Genomic DNA, 17,726 nt, shown 5'->3' with positions numbered 1-17,726 from the left:
CCCTCCTGTTCTCAGTGTCCAGTTCTGGTTGTCCCTGATGGGCGAGGAAATGAGTCAGCCAGTAGTAGATCCATGAGGAGTCGGAGCGGTGCCTCCCTGCGGAGTGGGGCCCATGTCCTCTCCCCATCCCTGTGACTACAGCTTATGCTGAGGCTGTTAACGAGGGGGCGAGGAACACCTGTAAGTGGTACAGAGGCCGGGAAAAGCTTAAGCTCTATGGATCTCAAGAGAATAAGCCAGGATGCTTTAAATTTAAAAAAAAAAAAACAAAGCAAGTAAGATCCTGAGCCCTCTGTTCTACAGTAGAAATAACCTCTTACGCAGTTGCAGAATGTATAACTTTTTAGCCAGTGCCCTTGCTGTCATTTTGTATGTGGCCGAATAATACCCATCTGGTGTGGTGTGGCCCTGTCGTGTGGCAGCACAGGCGCGTGGGAGCGGTGCTTTCACACGTGTGGTCTCTGTCGTGCCTGCAGCTGCGGCTGATAGACTGGGGCCTCGCCGAGTTCTACCACCCTGCGCAGGAGTACAACGTCCGCGTGGCCTCCCGCTACTTCAAGGGGCCCGAGCTGCTGGTGGACTACCAGGTGAGCCGGCCCCGGGGCGCCCCGCGCTCGCTCACGTCCCCTTGGGGCTCCCCTGCTCCTGGTGTTCGCTTGGCCCGTTGGGGTGCATTCGGAACTCAGTCCTTATTCCACCTCGGAACGGCAGCTTCAGACTCGCCTCGGCTGCCTCCCCTCTCCCCTCAGGAGAGTGCAGCCCCCGCTGACTGGTTGCCCTTCCTCCCGCAGATGTACGACTACAGCTTGGACATGTGGAGCCTGGGCTGCATGCTGGCGAGCATGATCTTCCGGAAGGAGCCCTTCTTCCACGGCCAGGACAACTACGACCAGGTGAGCGGCCCCGTCCGGCTCTTCCCCGCTGGGGGGAGCGTGCCAAGGATGTCGCCGCGTCCCTCGAGGGGCACCGACCCTGAGCCGCTGTGTGACGTTCAGTGCTGCCTGCGAGCTTCTCTTCTCGGGGAGAGCCGCACCGGCTCGGCTGTTGTCAGCAGGTCCCCAGAGACGGGCAATGCCACCGTGTGCCCCACTGCAAAGTGAGCCTGTGAAGTCGGGCACCTCTTGTCTAGTAAACTAGACTTCAGTCGTTAGCCTGTGATGTCCTCACAGTCCTCAGCTTCTGGAAGATGGTTGTCGAGAGTTGGGTGATCATTTTAAAGGCCACGTGGGGATCTGCCCTCGTGAACTTGGTGCCCTCGGGCCTGCTGCCCGTCTGCCGCAGGCCTGCGTCTGCATCGGGTCCCCGGAGACTCGGTAACGGGGAGCTTCTAATGCCTCGTCCCGGCGCCTGCGCAGGCGTGCCGTGAGTTCTGTGCTCAGCCATTTGGTCAGTGTACTCTGTGTTGCAGCTTGTTCGCATCGCCAAGGTCCTGGGCACGGACGAGCTGTACGGGTATCTGAAGAAGTACCACATAGACCTCGACCCGCACTTCAACGACATCCTGGGACAGTGAGTGTTGGCGGCGGGGGGTGGGGGTTGGCTTGCCCCACTGCAGAAGTGGGGAGGTTAGCCAAAACTGCTTTTAAAGCTCTTCTTCTTTCTAATTGCACCAAAATAGAAATGGCCGCCTTTTTCCCCATGTATATTTCTTAACTAATTTTGAGATATTTGGGCATTGTTTACCTGTGCCTTCTACTAATTTTACTTCTAAGAAATAAAATGTAAGACAAAATTATAATGTTGCAGAAAAAAGCTTTCTGTGATAGCAGATGCTTATTTTAATGGGAAATCTTAGGAAACGGATTCTTTGAATAATTAGAGACAATTTCTTCCTGTTCGGTATAATGGATTTTCTGTAAGGCAGCAGATTTTGAAGCGTATTTTCAGATAGAGTGTTGAAAAGCAAGTGTGGTGTTGAAAGTTTTCAGACAGCACTTGACAGCATTTCGTGAAGCCCCGAGCTTCTGAGGCAGCAGCTGCTAAGTGACGACAGTCACTCGGTCACCTCTGCGCCTCACCCAGGACTGACTGGAGACCGCCTGAAACTTTCACACCCAACTCAGATGGACGGGCTTTAACTGATTCTACTTGCTGGTCACCGAGCGCTGTTCTGTTTGAGGACACTGATCGTGGCTGGGGGGCGGGGTGGGTCGCGGCAAGAGTGAGATTTAATGGGCTTGTGATCAGGGCGGTATTCTAAGATGTCATTGGTTTTAGTCCTACTGGGTAAGGATTCCTGTTGAATTTAATCTCAGGACGCTAATGCTTTCCTTTCCTTCTCAGACATTCACGGAAACGCTGGGAAAACTTCATCCACAGTGAGAACAGACACCTCGTCAGCCCCGAGGCCCTAGACCTTCTGGACAAACTGCTGCGATACGACCATCAACAGCGGCTGACCGCCAAAGAGGCCATGGAGCACCCATACTTCTGTGAGTGTCCGGCCGCCTCTCGGGGCCGCGGGGCGGAGGGGAGCCTCCCACCCTTCATCTCGGGGCCAGGCGGGAGAATCCTGGGCATTTCCGGGGACGGAGTGCCAGTGGAGTCTGGCCTCATTAGCTCCAGAGTGTTGTTGAGACAGCTCGGCAGGCCTGCCTCCTGAGCCCCAGGGGTGTTCGCCGGTTCGCCGCGGTGGCTCCCCGAGTGTGGTCTTCTCGGCCCTTCCTGGGGGCCCCGAGTGATAGATCACAAGTATCTGAAATCTGTTTTCAAATTCATACACTTAGTGGAAACCTAATGAAAAGTTTCTCGCCCCCTGTGGAAGGCAGGTAATTAGTTGAAAATAACGTAACCAATAGTATAATTGTAACGAAGGGAACAAGTTCAGCGAACGAACAAGGAGTTGAGGAAAGGAAAGCCAGCGTGGAAAGGCCACACCAGAATCCTGTCTGAAGTACCGGCCCCGTGGCCTCCCTTCAGAGGGAGTGCATAAGTCCCGTCACGTGGTTGCTTCTTGTTGCGAGTGCATGCAGTGTGGGCCCCTGCGTGTTGTCCCCCCACCCCCCACCCCCCCAAATGAAGCGTGTCTCCCACGCTCGTCATCAGATCAGGGTGATGACGTGGCCCAGTCGGGAGACTGAGAACAAGGGAGTTATGGCACCCGCCTCAGCGCACTGTCGGGATCGCAGGGAGAACTTCCGGCCTGCCTGTTGCTTGACCAGCGTGCTCTCTTGCTTTCTCCCCCTCCCCCCTGGAGACCCACCGAACCTTGCCTGAAGGTGGCTTCGTGCCCTGGTCCTGGACCTGCCCGCCCGAAGCGTTAGCGCACAGCCCAGGCGGACGGTCTCGCCTCCGGTGTCCCAGACGGCAGACCGGTGCGCTAGGGCGTCCTCCTCCCAACTGCTGGCACGGCACGGCAGCCCTCCCGCCCTTCGAGTCAGACTGAAGGAAGACCACTGGTGTCTGTAGTATACAATTCGTGATCCTTCTGCTTTTCGGAACACAAATCACGTTTCTATTTAAAAACTTTCTTAGCTACCGTTGCTCAAAATGGCCAGGCCTTCTAATGGCTCTTCTTGCTCAGCCCTTTCTCTGAGTGCTCATTCACACGCTTTGAAGAAAGTGGGGGTGGGCTATGGTGTCAGTCTCCGAGGGGAATCACACGTAAGAAAACCAGGAGAAATCTGGGGCAGTGGGAAGAGAGCGTGTCCGTGCCGCTCTTTTCCGTGAGCCTCAGTCGTTGGACTCGCCCTCGGAGGAGGTGCAGGAGCGGTTCCATGACTGTTTTCCAGTGTCCGTGTCCGCCTTCCTGGCCCTGGCTCTCCTACAGCGTGTCTCTCTGTCTCACGGGGACGGGTTGGGTTCGGCGGGATGCTCTCGCCCACGCCGACCGGCCCACTCCGCTGACCCCGCCCCGTTGTCTTGCAGACCCTGTGGTGAAGGAGCAGTCCCAGCCCTGCGCAGATAACGCTGTACTTTCCAGTGGTCTCACGGCGGCCCGGTGAAGACTGGAAAGCGACGGGTAATGCGGCATTGATGCTTGCCAATAAAACCAACCAACCAAACCCAAATCTTGAAGGAAAACTGCAGTGTGATAAAAAGAAATTCTAGTCATTCCTTCTAAACGCAAAGAAGAGTAAAGGCCTAAAAGTCTGTCAAAAAAGAAAGAAACTCCCCAGTAACAGTCTGCAGGGAGCTGCCGCTCTGGCAGCGAGCGAGACGATGCACATAGTTCAGGATGTGAGGGGCCTCCCCCCGGGGAAGGCGCGGGAGCGGGAGACTCGGAGTTGCTGTACAGTCACCTTTATTTAACGGGAGACCACTGTTGAGGTAGCCTGCTCGGTCACCACGCTCTGACCCTCTGACTTCCTGTCCCTCGCCCTGGGGGCGGGGTTTCCCGGGTGGGAGTCAGGCCCCGCGTTAGCCACACGTCAGCAGTCAGTCTGTACCGACACACCAGCCTCATCTGCGAAAAGGAGATATTAAAACAGTGACAGTATTTTTTTTAAACTCTTCTACAAATTCATGTTTTATGTATTTTTTTATGACATGAGCTCTCTAGGAAATGTACCTCATGCCTGCAGTTTCCTTCTAAGTGCGTTCACTTGGGAGCGAACTGCAGTCACTCCCGAGTCCCTTTTGATGTCAGCAGACGTCACTTTACATCTTCTGATGCCGTGAACAGGTCCATCCGTCGCATCAAAAGTGATGCTACGTGCATAACTTGGAGCTCACCGTAACCTTTGTTATTTTGCCTAACCATAAAACCTTGTGGCTATTTTTTTGTGTAGCTTTTTTTTTTTTTGCAGCCGTGTAAGGAAACCTCACCATGTCCCCAGCACATCCCTTTGTTGCACCTATTTTAATGCATCTCTCTGAAGCAAAGACTTTTTGTTCACATCCATAATAAAGCTGGAAGGTCAGTCTTTAGGCAGGTCGGGGAGGGAAAGGGAGAAAGGGTTCTATGAGAATTTATTCAGGAATGACCTCGTCAATGAAAAAAACATACTTCCCCATCTCCACTCTTTCTTTTTTTTTTGGGGGGGGGGTCCCCATGAGAAATAACTTCCCACTGTAATCAGGGTAATCTGCATTTTCAAGCTCTGATGGGTAACACATGAGTGTGATAAGTCCGTGTTGCGTGCCGGGCTGGCGTGTGGGCACAGCCGCGCCGTAGCCCAGGCAGCGGAGGAGAGCCCCATGCGGTGGGTTCGGTGTGGGGTGGGGGGAGTGGAGCTGCTGGAGCAGGCATCGTGTGCGATCCATTGCGCTAGCCTTCACGGTAGCAAAGGAAGCTAGAGTTTGTTTGAAAGAGTAAAAAATAGGGCTAATTTCATTTGGGGCACTTGTCGCCAACATGGTTTGCGAGCAGCCCCCTCGCCCCGGCTGCGGAGCCGCGCCGCAGCCGCGGGAACTTCCACTCCTAGGCTAGAGCTGGAGGCGTCTGCCGCCACGTCACACTTAGGGTTTCTTTATTAACTATTTAATAATGCCATACGTTTTTATAAGGTTAGATTGTTTATTTGAAAACATCTGTTTACATTCCATATTCCAATAAAATCATATTGGTATTGGTAGCAGGTCCTATCTCTAAATGTAGATTCTATTTTTGTCATTTGGTTGGTGGGAACTTAAAATACAAATGAAACTCTTATTACAGAGTTGACCTTATACAGATTAAAAAGTGAAAGAAAGATCCCAAAGCCAGGAAATGCAGTCTGTTACGGTTCTCACACTCATACTGCCTGCCTGCATTGCACACTCTGTATGTGAATGTATGCATTTGTTCTACCTGAGAAGGACAAGTCACGAGCCCTTGGCTGAAGCTATATGGCCGTGTCGGGCAGTAGACTCAGTGTTTTGGATGGTCAGAGCCTTCTAACGTGCCCTTCGAGGCGACACCGACTGTTGCTCGATAGCAAGGAAATGGGCCGCTGTGTGTCTGTCCTGCCCCCCACCCTCATCTCCTTTGGCCCCATGCCCTCCACCCACACTTCTTTCTAATTTGCCTGTCTGGACCGGACTTGGTGAAGTAGTGACCCTGTTCTTTCCCCTGGGTCCCCAGAGGCAATAGAAGCATCTGGAGAAGAGCCGGGTGGCGTCCTTGCGCCTCTCCCCGCTGTGGTCTGCTTCAGCAGGTGTCGGCAGCTCCCTGCCTGACCCAGGGCTCTGTAACTACAGGCCCGACACGGGAGTCACGCCTCCTTTTCCGCACAGCTTACTCCCCCACCCCTGCACTCTCCCCTCCCTCCATGCCTTAGACACACAGCAACACTGAGCTGAAAACACTCCTTCCCGAGGATGGTGTTGATGCCCGGCTTGCTGGCTGGCTGACACTGTAGGTGGTTTTTTCCCCAAACTGAAGCGAGGCCAGTCCAGACCTTTTCTCCTTTACCTGTCTCCAGCACCATTTTATGTCCGGACGGACCTAGCTCCCTCAAGATTTTAGAGCCTTTACCTGGGTTAAGAGATGGTCTGGCAGAGTTCCAGGAATGAGAGGTGACGGGTGTGTGTGTGAGAGAGAGTGTATGTGTGTGTATGTCTAATATTTAGACTAAGCTATGGCAGGTTGACCCACCCAATATTTTTTTCAGTTAGCATATTAAATTCATCTCAGTAATTATCATTAGATGCTTGTTTGCTTCATTACCTTACAACAGGTCAGAAGTGCCTATGATAGGGACTTCCTCTTTCCTAAAGAAAAGCAAAAAGATGGGAACAGGGTAGCATTGTGCTGTCATCTCAGGGACTGCCTGCGTTTGGGGACGTAGACCTGGGGTGGTGGGGACAGCAGGGCCCTGGGCCAGACACAGGCGGTGGGGCGCAGTTGGTCAACCACAGCGAGCAGGGTAACTGCAGGGACAGGCTCCGGCGGAGGGGTCCCGCGGTGAGAGCGGAGCTGCTGTCATTCTCACCCGTGGTTTACCTGCGGTTGACTCTCCCCTGGACCGAGTCAGCTGGCCTGCTCCTGTCTCGTCCCCACGGGGGGCGGCTGGCTGGGCAGGGGACGCCATCAGACGCAGAATGCAGACCAAGCGCCCACGGGCCTTCTTACCAGCCAGCGGGGCGCAGGTGCCAGTGCCGGTTGTGCGGGCACCAGGCACATCGGTCCCTCCGCCGGGTCTCCTAACAGACCTTGGTGGCACATGGGTCCTCACCAGGCTCAAAGCAAGTGTATTCCCTCGCAGAGAAGGAAGGTCCTCAGACTGATTAGTCAGAGGAGACATCAGAACTTGTAGCCCTGGGGGCCTGGGGGAGGGGCCCAGGTAGAGGGCTCTTGAAAAAGGGAACCAAAAAGAAAGTCGAACAGTAGATCTTGATGAGGGAACACGACTTCCCGCGGAGAGAAAACCCCAGGGGGCACAGCGGTCATGTCCTGGAGTGCGCCCTGAGGTGGACACGGCCCCCTGGACTGGTTCCCGTGGGTGCTCTTGAGGCAGACGTGAGACCCGGACAGAGCTGGCAGCCGGCTGTGGGGCTCGGTCGGGGCCTGCTCAGGACTCAGGGAAATGACTTAGGTTCTCCCGGTGCTGCGTTGCTGAGGATGGAAGAAAAGTTACTCTGGGACACAAGCAACAATTGGAGGAATTTTTATATATGCACCGAAGTAGATCTAACAGTTCCATCAGTAGTTCCCTTTCATGCCAGTTCAAATTAAATGATTTGTTTAGAAACCTGTGTTACTGTGTGAACACCCACAGGAAAAAGCAGATTTCCCTCTCACAAATGAATTGGAGTGGGTAATAATGGATCAAAGTCAAGGTCATTGAAATATAAACCCTTTCAAAAGCAAAACCAGGGTCCACCTGAGCACACAAGAAGCCAAAGTTTGTCCGTGAGCTTTTAGATCTAAGACCGAACGTCCTGCCTTTAAAAACAACCCCAGGGTGGGCGTGGGGGAGGGGAGGTGGCGGGGAAACCGCTAAAACCAGTGATGTGCTGCTGGGCCGCATGGGCGTGTTGATGAGAATGACCCTGTGCAAGTATTGCGGAGGCGTGGGGAGCATGGGTGGGGTTATGCGGGTGGGGCGCACTTTTGTGGAGAGACTCAACAATGTGCTACAAATGTGATACTTAATCCTGAACTACATGTATTGAGGATTGTTTTTTTTTTTAACTTGCAATGAATCAATAAATTAACCGTTTTTCACTTGCTGGCTTTTCTTGCTGTAAATGGTCACTAAGAGTTGGGACAGAAACCCAAATCCTCAAGAACCGTGGAACCGACTTTCCTTCTGTTTTCAGAAAAGCAGCATTGGCCGGTTGGTGACCCTTTACAAATGACTGCTCCAGGGTCAAGCGGCCGCCTCTGTGCCCCCGGACGGCTGAGCTGCGACTCCCATGCTGCTGCCCTTAGAGGGAAGAGAGACGCCACGTTAACTCCCGTTTGCACAAATAAAAAGGTGCCTCGTCACCAGCCGTCCCGAAAGGGTGACACGCTACTGCCAGGAGGACCTTACCCTCATGTCGCCTGTCCCTTGGGGGAGAGGAGGGATACGCCTTGAACTGCAAAGGTGTGTGTGGTGGACCCAGTGCATCGCCTTGGCCCGAAGACAGCAGAAGAGTTGGCGGGCGTTTCTCGGTCCTTGCTTTCCTCCAGACGCCTGCCCGGGACGGACCTGTTCTGCACCACGACTTGAACCACTTGAACGTTTGTGGCGGTGTTGTGTTCTGCGTTTAGGGAAGTCTGTCCCCACCCTATTCTCTGCAGCAGGAGTGGGCACGTGCTGTTGGGCAGATGATGGTGTCTGATTAATGTTCCTCCTCCTCCTCCCCAACTGACCCCTCTGTGGAGTTGGATGCTTGGAGGTCAGTTTCCGACGTGTTTAAAGGCAAACAGGCATTTCTGCCTTGCGCACCGTGCGGCCTCCGGCCCCTCCCTTGCCCTAAGCGAGCCCTCACGGAGTAACGTTTCTGTGTGGCAGCCTCCCGGGTGCACGGCCCGCCCTTCCCCTCGGTGCAGCGCTGCCGTCCTGAGACACTGCTGCCAGAACTCTGCTGTCGGCGTCTCGGCACCCGCTCCACTCTGCCGGGCAGGGAAGGAGGAACGGTTTTCAGGCCGTGCCAGACAGCCACTCCCAGGAGAGAGAAAACACGGGTGGGCAAAAGGAGGCTTCCCGCTGTGAGTGCGCTGCGCCCCGCGACAGTCCCTTGAGTAACAGCTGCTGTAAGAATCGCAACCTGCTTGTCTTTTTCCACGTGGGCAACCCACTTTGCTGCGAATGAACTGGTTCCCTTGCTTTTCAAAAGTGGATCTGGCCCTTTTCCTGTGTACAAGACAGTCGTCTAGTTAGTCCCACACTGTCCCTGGTCCACGGGACCAGGTCTGACAGTGCACCGCAGGACGTGGAGCTTGGTGTGCACAGAACGGCCGGCGTCCTGGACCCGAGAGGCGGGGAAGAGGCTCGGTTGCCCACGTGGTGCCCAGAACGTTCCCCCGGCTCTCGCAGAAGTCCCTCGGAGACTGTCAGTGGTGATCAGAAGAGGAAGTGTGAAAAGGGTACGAGGCGAAGCCCAGAATGTCGTGGTTCTGACTACGTGCTCCACCAACGGCGTGGGGAAGTCACGCTTGTGCAGTGTTCCCAGCCTGTTCAGGAGCAGGAGGCCTGTCCTCACTCCCGGTCCCGTTGATTAACGCCATCTTTCCCCTCCTCCCGTCTCTTTCCCCAGGTCTGTGGCGGTTCCTCTCACTTTCCCATAAGCAGAACAAGAACCGATCAAACGACTGAACGTGTGTAGGGAGAGCACGTTCCGTGAGCAGACACAACACGGTGGCAGGCTTGGCGAGCACGAACTAGACCGGCTGCGGGGCAGCCCACCACCGTGTATCAAACCTCACTTCCGAGCGTAAAAGGCGCACGCGCCTTTGGCTTCCTGTTGACTTCCTCCTGACCCAGACAGCATGGGCAATGTGAAGGGTATGCAGAATGGTTGTCGGCTACTGTTGCTCCCCCGCGCCCCTTGGCGTCCTGCGGCCACCTGCTTCCCAGCAGACCACAGGCTCCACAGGGGGGACGGGGGCGTATATGGCATGATGGGCAGTGACATATTATAATTTTAAAAGTATATATTATTGAATAAAAGGTTTTAAAAGAAATGTATGGAGACTTTTCAGTACGGAAGGGGCCATTAACCGAGATGCATGGCCACAGGCGGCCGAGTAAACCAGACGAGCTTCCGTGGCAGGGTCTAGCCAGGGACGGGGAGGCGAGGAGTTGAAGGGGGACGGTGAGCTCATCCTGGGCGAGGGGCTGTTTGATTGGAGGAGGCTGTGAGCCAGGAAAGCCAGGCTTTCCCTTGAACACGTGTTCGTCTGCCCTTGATCCGTCCTCCCAAAGCCGGCGAGTGCCCAGTGGCCGAGGTGGTAGGTGAAGGTCACTTGCAGTGACTCGGGAAGGTGCCTTGGCCCCTTTCCTTCCCCTTTGCTCCGGCCTCCATATTCATCCCAGCTCCCAATCCTGCCCCTCTCCCCAAGCCCCCTTCTAGAAACAGCGCCTTCACGGGAGGATGGTTGGGTGAGTCTGCCGTCCTGAGGCCGGGCAGGGCTCTGGGACCTCGGGTCCAGACCGGAGGGCGGCTTCCGATTGTGTGGAAAGGGTGGAATGGAAGCGCTGGCTGTATTTGTTAAGCGAACAGACTCAATCTGTTCTACCAATGAGCCTTCCCTGGCTCCCTCAGTCCTCCACTCCTCAGACAGCTGTGCCACAGGGAAGGAAGAGCAGTGCCAACCTGGTGGCCGCATCCTCCCGCTGCCTTAGAGAGCAGGAGCCACAGGCAGACCCCACGCCCAGGCAGCTGGGCGGGCCCCCACTGGGTCTCCACCAAAGCCATGTGGTCTGCACAGCTTCCTCCTGCCTTCTCTGCTGCTTGTCCAGAACAGCTGACTGGCCGTCCAGGTGTGGACGCTCACTTTTGAAGCAGTTGTGGGGGGGAAGCAAAGAGGCCCCTCAGCCACCATGGTGTCACGGTGTCCCTTGGATCAGCTTCTGTCACGTCCAGGCAGTTCCTCAGGTGTGGCAGCCCAAACCCCTGGACACCAACCAGCCAGGGAGGGCCTGCAGGCCCACCACCAGCAGACTGTGGAAGGCCAGCAGGGCGCCGGATTGGGGGACATGCTGCTTTCCAGCTCCGTCCCCGGCCAGGGGTCCTCCCATGGCCTCTCTCACGAGGCCCTTTCTGGCTCACGGTTCTGCAGATTTCTGTCAGTCTCCCAGATCTCTGCGACAGCATCCTGATACCTCATACGAGCATGTCCCTGAAACTCCTGTGACGCGGTGCTTCGTGTGTGCACGTATATCAACAGGGCATTTCATCGCCACGTTGACCCACCGGTGTTCGAGGGCCTTCCGACAGGAAGGGTTTCTTCGGAGCGGTTGCACGGCGGTGTGCCTGCGAGTTCTTGAGAAGCCGTGTGGAACTTGAACTCCAGCTTCGTCTTCAGTTTCCCTTCTCGGTCAAGGCCATCTTCTCAGTGTGAAAGTCTTGTTTCCCAGAAACCTCTCAGCCAAAGTACTCTTGTTTTTTTGTGGATGATTATTGCTCGATGGGAGAGTGGTTGTAGAGAGAAGTGGGGAGAGGAGGTTTTTTGTTTGCTTTTTTGTTTTTTAATGTGGCTTTCGCCTTGAGAGAAAGGGACAAGAAACCTTTGAACCCAAGACTAGTCTAATGCTTATCCACAACGTGCTTGGAAATTCAGAACATCAGGTCACATCTTCTAGTAATCCTGCTTGTGTTTGGGTTGTTTAAAGTGATACTGAGTTTTCTTGATTACCAAAGGAATTATGGTCATGGTAAAATGTCACATTATACCAAAGTAACTAATGAGAGCCTCCCCCCAACTACGTACCCACACATACAGAAACTCTTTCCTCCTGTGGAAGTAACCACGGTTAAGTTTGGTATATACTTTCTGATTTGTTTCCTGCACATTTACTGGCATTTCTAAACTGCAATGACTTCTCTTTTTGCAGAAATGTAATCAGACTCTACATTCTCTTTCTGCAACTTACGTTTTCACTCAGTGGTGGAAATCTTACTGTGTTAGCACGGACGGCTCTACCTCACTCGTTTTCACGCCTGCGCAGTGTTCCACGGTGTGACGGCCCACGGGGGGAGCGGTCCCTTGTTGGCAGGCTCCCATCAGTCCCGTCACCAGTATTGCTGCGAGAAACGAATGTGCGCGTACATCGTTTTACACTGTATATTTGTGAGAAAAACTCAGTTTTATCTGTGCCATAGGATCTTTTTTAGAAAGGAAATTGTTAACGACTCAGACAAAACAATCCTCTCTTCCTTTCTCTCACTGGTGTAGGCTGGAACCGTGATGCCTTTAGTCATGGAGTTTTTGTGGGGCTCTGCCAGGCACTTGGGGCCCGGGACGTCCCCAGGGCCTGCAGAGATGTTCGAGATCTGGGAAAAAAGGTGTTGGCTCTCACATAAGAAAGTTGCAAAATAAAAATAAATGTCATTAAGTGTCTCTTCCAATCCTGCGAACTCCATTACATGAATGGTTAGGTTCAGTATTTGTTTTCTGAAATAGTTTTTCATGATGATGAGTGAAGTCACAGACAAGCACAAAATCAATTTCAAAAGGAAATTCTAAAGATCTTTTCAAAATTAAAGGGAAAAAAGTTATCTTAAGTATAAAAAAACGGGTTCCTTTTATGATGCCTGAAGCGCCGTGGGAAAGCGCTCAGAACCCAGCCTGCGTAGGGCTGGCCAGAGGGCGCTGAGAGGCAGGACGGGTGAGCCGGGCGTGTCTGAGGCGTGGACACAGGGGCATCGTGGACTGTCCCAACAACTGTTAAACTAATGCCCATCTCAAGCGCCTTGTGCCAAGGAGCCAGCTACCCACCGAACAATTCCATCTGTGTTGACCTCTGGAAGGCAAAAGCGTGTGCAGCAGGGATAGAGGAGAGATCTGCGGTTACCGGGGGTGCAGGGTCTGTCGGGGGCGGGGTCTGACTGCGGAGGGGCGGCTTGGGAGAATTTGGGGGCGGGGCGACGGAGCTGCTCTGTGTCCTAATGTGGCCACGGTTATGGTTTGGTGCCTTTGTCAAGACTGTACACCAAAAAGTGCATTTTACTGTGTGTTTAAAAATCAGTTTTAAAAATAATAATGCGCCCGAGCCCAACAGAGCCCCATTTGAACTCCACTCTCAGAGTGGAAGGAGCTTCATCGGCCCACCACTGGCTGTTTTACTTGATGTTGTCGGGGCGGACGGTCTTTGGATAAAACCCCTGGTCTTGGCGGTCCTCCTCCTGCCGGCTGACTGCCCAGGCACTGCCGTTCCTCCCTGTCCCCACCAGCAAGGAGTGGGGGAGGGTAAACTCGGCCTCACGGTGCGCCTGTGTCTCCCCAAGGCCGGGCGCGCTCGAGGTTCTGGGCCGGACAGACACGAACAGACGCTGCCCACAGGGTGTCAGCCTCTGACCAGGGCTCTGTGCGCCGGGAAGGGTTCTTACGGTTCTTGGTGTGTTGAATAATATCTCGGTTATTAAAGCTCTACATTTAAAATCTAATTTGTCTTGTGTCGTTAAAATCAACTTACAAATCTTGTTATAACTACAAACTAGTTGGTTTTGCATATAAATACGGACACTTAATCTTCTTCAATCAATGCTGAATTAATTAAAAACTTAACAGGTTAGCCCTGGCTGGCATAGCTCAGTGGATTGAGCGCGGGCTGGGAACCAAAGTGTCCCAGGTTCGATTCCCAGCCAGGGTACATTTCTGGGTTGCAGGCCATAACCCCCAGCAACCGCACATTAATGTCTCTCTCTCTCTCTTTCTCTCCCCCCCCCCCCCTAAAAAAAAAAATAATTAATTAATTAATAAAAAAAACAAAACTTAACAGGTTAAACCATAAACATTGCTCACCCACAGTCTAGGTTCCTTAGACGTCTCAGAGTCACCCACATACTTCATCTGTTTGGTTTGCACACACACTTTCAGTAGTTAACGTGAAAGACCAAAAATTTGATGAAATCTTCCAAATCATTCAAATACTAATATATCTAAGTCTTAAACGCATAGATGTAATAAATAAAAGAGTGTAAACATTTATTGTTTACAAACTTAATAAAATTTTCTCAGACATCTTTAAATTAAAAATCACAGAACTAATTTCAAATTCCTTGAAGCATTTGAAAGTTATCAGATTCTCTAATACATTAAGTTATCTCAAATATGTCAAGTATCCTAAGTAACAAACAAAATGTCACAACAATCAGAAACTCATTTCTCATTTAGTGTGGATTACCGATGGGGTTTTCATGTACTTGCTATAATCTCTGTGTGCGTTTTGACACCCAAGGTGACACTCAGTCTAAACGCAGGGCTGGGATTTGCTCATGGTCAGAGATTCTGGATGCCAGACTGGTTGCCCAGGGATAGTTCTACCCAAACTTCTGGTCACCAAACTAAGCCCCTTCTTTGAGTCATGGGATTCTCAAGACCACCCTTATCTTGCACTTCAAGCAATTACTTTATCTTTTCTACAATTTTTAGTTATCTATTTTTAGAGAGAGTGGGAGGGAGGGAGAAATGGAGAAAAACATTGATTGGTCGCCTCTCGTATGTGCCCTGACGTGGGACTGAACCAGCAACCCAGGCGTGTGCCTCGACCAGGAACTGAACCAGCGACCCTTTGCCTCATAAGATAGTGCCCAACCAACTGAGCCATGCTGGCCATGGCCCTTTTCTGCAACCTTTAATGGCCTAATTTGTATCAGCTGAACAGCTGAACCTATCGCCCAAACTGTAGTTTTATTGCCTTAATAGATTCTGCTATTTTTTTAATGTGTTACTTTTTAACACATTGTTTGCGGGTAGTTTTTATCGCGAGCTCTACTACCAGTCAACATAAAATGTATAAATACGTTTCCCGCATACAATGTGTTAAAATGGACTCATCTACCCCTTTCTAACTGTATAATCATTGAAGGAAGTAACTTATTAGCAAGGTTCTTCTCATCAACATAAACGCCTTTATGTTGATGAAAAGAATCTTGAAGTACAGTGTTCAATGTGTTTCTGTGAGTGACATCTGTAGTTTTAGGTTAATTCATTCTATGTTACCTTTGAAATGAAGGTCAATGTCAGAGGGGACCATTTGGCTCTAGTCCATTCATTCATTCATTCATTCAGTGCCTGTTATGAAGCTGGTACTGTGCTGGGTGCTGTACATGCACAGGAGACACGGCACCTGGGAGAAGCATGCCAAAATCAAGTCTACAATAGAAGCAAAACATATTCGCTAAACACTAATTCGTATTCTCCAAACCTTTGATCAGATCATCTTTCCTGTAGCCAAGGCTCAGATCGCAATGCATCTTGAACCCCATGGTTGGCTTGTGTGGACACTCGCTGCGGATGAATAGTCAGGAGAAGCGAGCACTCCCGTTGCCTCCCTCTGCTTGCTCATGGATGGGCTGTCTGTTCCGGGCACTTAAGTCCACGCATGCTCACGGTGTCTGCATTTGAACATCTAACCATTTCCACGGTTAATGAGAGATGTGAGCAGGCAAATGGGGTAGGCGGGCCCTTCCAAGCAGAAGATCTTTATTGTCTGCATGGGAGTGCTGAGGCCATGAGAGACGGAGCCCGTGCTGGGCCCGCAGTGACCAAGAACCCCAGGGCAGTGACTCCAATCCACAGATTCAGCACATACTGACTACATTCCCATTTTTTTTCAGGCATGTGTTTTGGGCACTGGAAATATACCTACAAGCAAGACAGACTAAATTCTCTCTGGAACTCAAAATCAAATGCAGGGAGATAGACAATAAGTTACTATATAGACTATCAAGTGGTGGTGTCATGAAAAAGAATAAAGCAGAGCATGAGGGACAAGTAGTTGGTGTGTGGGGGGTACTACAAAATTATTTTCATTGCCCTGAAAGTCCTCTGTGCTCTTCCCATTCCTCTCCGCCCACCCCCACCGCACCCCTGGCAAGCACTATCTTTTCATCGTCTCCATAGTTTTGCCTTTTCCCAAGTGTCATAGAGTTGGAACGAGATGATGTATAACCTTTTCAGATTGGTTTCTTTCACTCAGTAGTATTCATTTCAGTTTCCTCCATGTCTTTTCACGGCTTCATAGTTTATTTCTTTTGAGCACTAAATAATATTCCATTGTCTGCACATACCAGTTTATCTATTCACCTCTTGAAGGACATCTTGTTTGCTTCCAGATTCGGGCAATTATAAATAAAGATGCTATAAGTGTCCACGTACAGGTTTTTGTGTGGACATAAGTTTTCAACTCCTTCAGGTAAATATCAAGGAGTGGGATTGTTGGATCTTATGGTAAACGTATGTTTAGTTTTGTAAAATTCCCAAACTGTCTTTCAAAGTGGCTGTGTCACTTTGCATTCCCACCAGCAGTGAATGAAAGTTCCCGTTGTGCCACATCCTTGCCAGCATTTGGTGTTATCAGGTTCAAGGGAACAGAATAAAAAATCCTGTGATAGACTTAGTGCACATGACAATCTAATGTATAGTAAATGTGTTTCCCCATAGGCTATTTTGAAAAATTTAATAACATCAGTCTTGTCTGGTGTGGCTCAGTGGATTGAGCTACGGCCTGCGAACCAAGGCGTCACTGGTTCAATTCCCAGGCAGGGCACGTGCCTGGGTTGCAGGCCAGGTCCCCAGTAGGAGGCGCATGAGAGGCAACCACACACTGATGTTTCTCTCCCTCTCTTTCTCTCTCCCTTCCCCTCTGTCTAAAAATAAATAAATAAAATCTTTTAAGAAAAATTTAATAACATCAAGGGATAAATTGTTCACTGCCCTAAAGACTCCCCAGAAATCATTCAAAGATAACAGTTTATATAAAATGTTTTGACTTTCTGTTATAATGCAACCCATATTTCCTCCCCTACCCCCATGTCTGGAAATTCTGGTTCAGTTGTTCACGGGGTTGCTATGAGGATTAAATGACTTAATAAAGGCTAATACTCTTAGCATAGTGCCTGACACATAAGTGTCCAACAGATATTAGCTATTATTAGCTGTTATCAGAGCGAAGTTAGCTGCAAACTGCCGTTCCGTCGGCCACAACACCCAGCACAGGCCAGGGCATGGAGCACCACGTATAGGTAGGTGCTCAGTGAATGGTCTCCAATGGTTCGGATTTCTTCCGCACATGAAATACCATTTTTGTTTAGTTTATTCATTTCTGCTTTTAGCTGAGTGTTCAAGCTTTTTTGTTCGCTAATAATGCATTTAAGGCAATACATTTTCCTCAGAGTGTTCCTTTGACTGCATCCCACAAGTCGATGCAGTGGTGTATTCAGAACGACCCTGTTAATACTTAAAGCAAAGATGCACGTAAGGCGCTTAGCACAGCTGGCGCTCAGTACAGGTTAGCTGCTTTAACCTTACCTTGAACTCAGCCAACGAGCAAGCACTTTTGGCATCCGCAGGATTCCAGGTAGGCACTTGCTTAGCAACCTACCTCCACTCTTGGGGCTTGTAACTCCTCCTCTTCCCTCAGGGGGCGTGGCCTGGTCCTCAGGCCCCCAGACCTCCGCCCCCGCCAGGTTCCCATGACAACACGCAGGCGCTGACAATACGCAGGTGTGTACAACACATTCCAAATCCTCTATCTCCTTCCGCTTCCAAAAGCAGCTCTGAAACGACGATGGAGAAAAATAGTTCCTTGGCAACGGAGTCCTTTTTCACGAGGAGGCGGAACTAGGGCAGGGTTTTAGGGCGGAGGGAACAGGAAGTCCGTAATCGCCGTGACAGGATTGGGCTTCACGCTCTCACGGGGCGGGCT

At 51.4% G+C, this 17,726-nt stretch overlaps 1 protein-coding gene and 1 long non-coding RNA gene across 4 annotated transcripts in view; one reads left to right on the top strand and one right to left on the bottom strand.

The window, feature by feature from the left end:
• Positions 1-10,036, top strand: part of CSNK2A2 (casein kinase 2 alpha 2) — a 34,644-nt gene extending 24,608 nt beyond the window's left edge. Inside the window, exons 7-12 of one of the 3 annotated variants that reach the window (XM_028501774.2) lie at positions 477-587; positions 792-893; positions 1,409-1,509; positions 2,284-2,432; positions 3,868-3,961; positions 9,610-10,036. In XM_028501774.2, the coding sequence (XP_028357575.1) occupies positions 477-587; positions 792-893; positions 1,409-1,509; positions 2,284-2,432; positions 3,868-3,944 (540 nt within the window). In that variant the 3' untranslated portion in view covers positions 3,945-3,961; positions 9,610-10,036. Of the gene's footprint in view, positions 1-476; positions 588-791; positions 894-1,408; positions 1,510-2,283; positions 2,433-3,867; positions 8,053-9,609 lie in introns of those variants that run through there. The other 2 variants (XM_036011898.1, XM_036011899.1) reach the window with 2 other exon arrangements.
• Positions 10,037-11,534: 1,498 nt separating this feature from the next.
• On the bottom strand, positions 11,535-17,718 carry LOC118497485. Its single transcript, XR_004900009.1, has 3 exons — positions 17,330-17,718; positions 15,020-15,172; positions 11,535-12,099 (listed from the first exon to the last, which is right to left on the bottom strand). It is a non-coding gene; the product is annotated as an uncharacterized LOC118497485 (long non-coding RNA).
• Positions 17,719-17,726: the final 8 nt, after the last annotated feature.

Source organism: Phyllostomus discolor, chromosome 12, assembly GCF_004126475.2.
Source record: "Phyllostomus discolor isolate MPI-MPIP mPhyDis1 chromosome 12, mPhyDis1.pri.v3, whole genome shotgun sequence".
In the NCBI taxonomy this organism is placed as follows: Eukaryota; Metazoa; Chordata; class Mammalia; order Chiroptera; family Phyllostomidae; genus Phyllostomus; species Phyllostomus discolor.
Note: the sequence above shows the minus strand (reverse complement) of the source record. Positions and strands in the feature narration are given on the sequence as shown.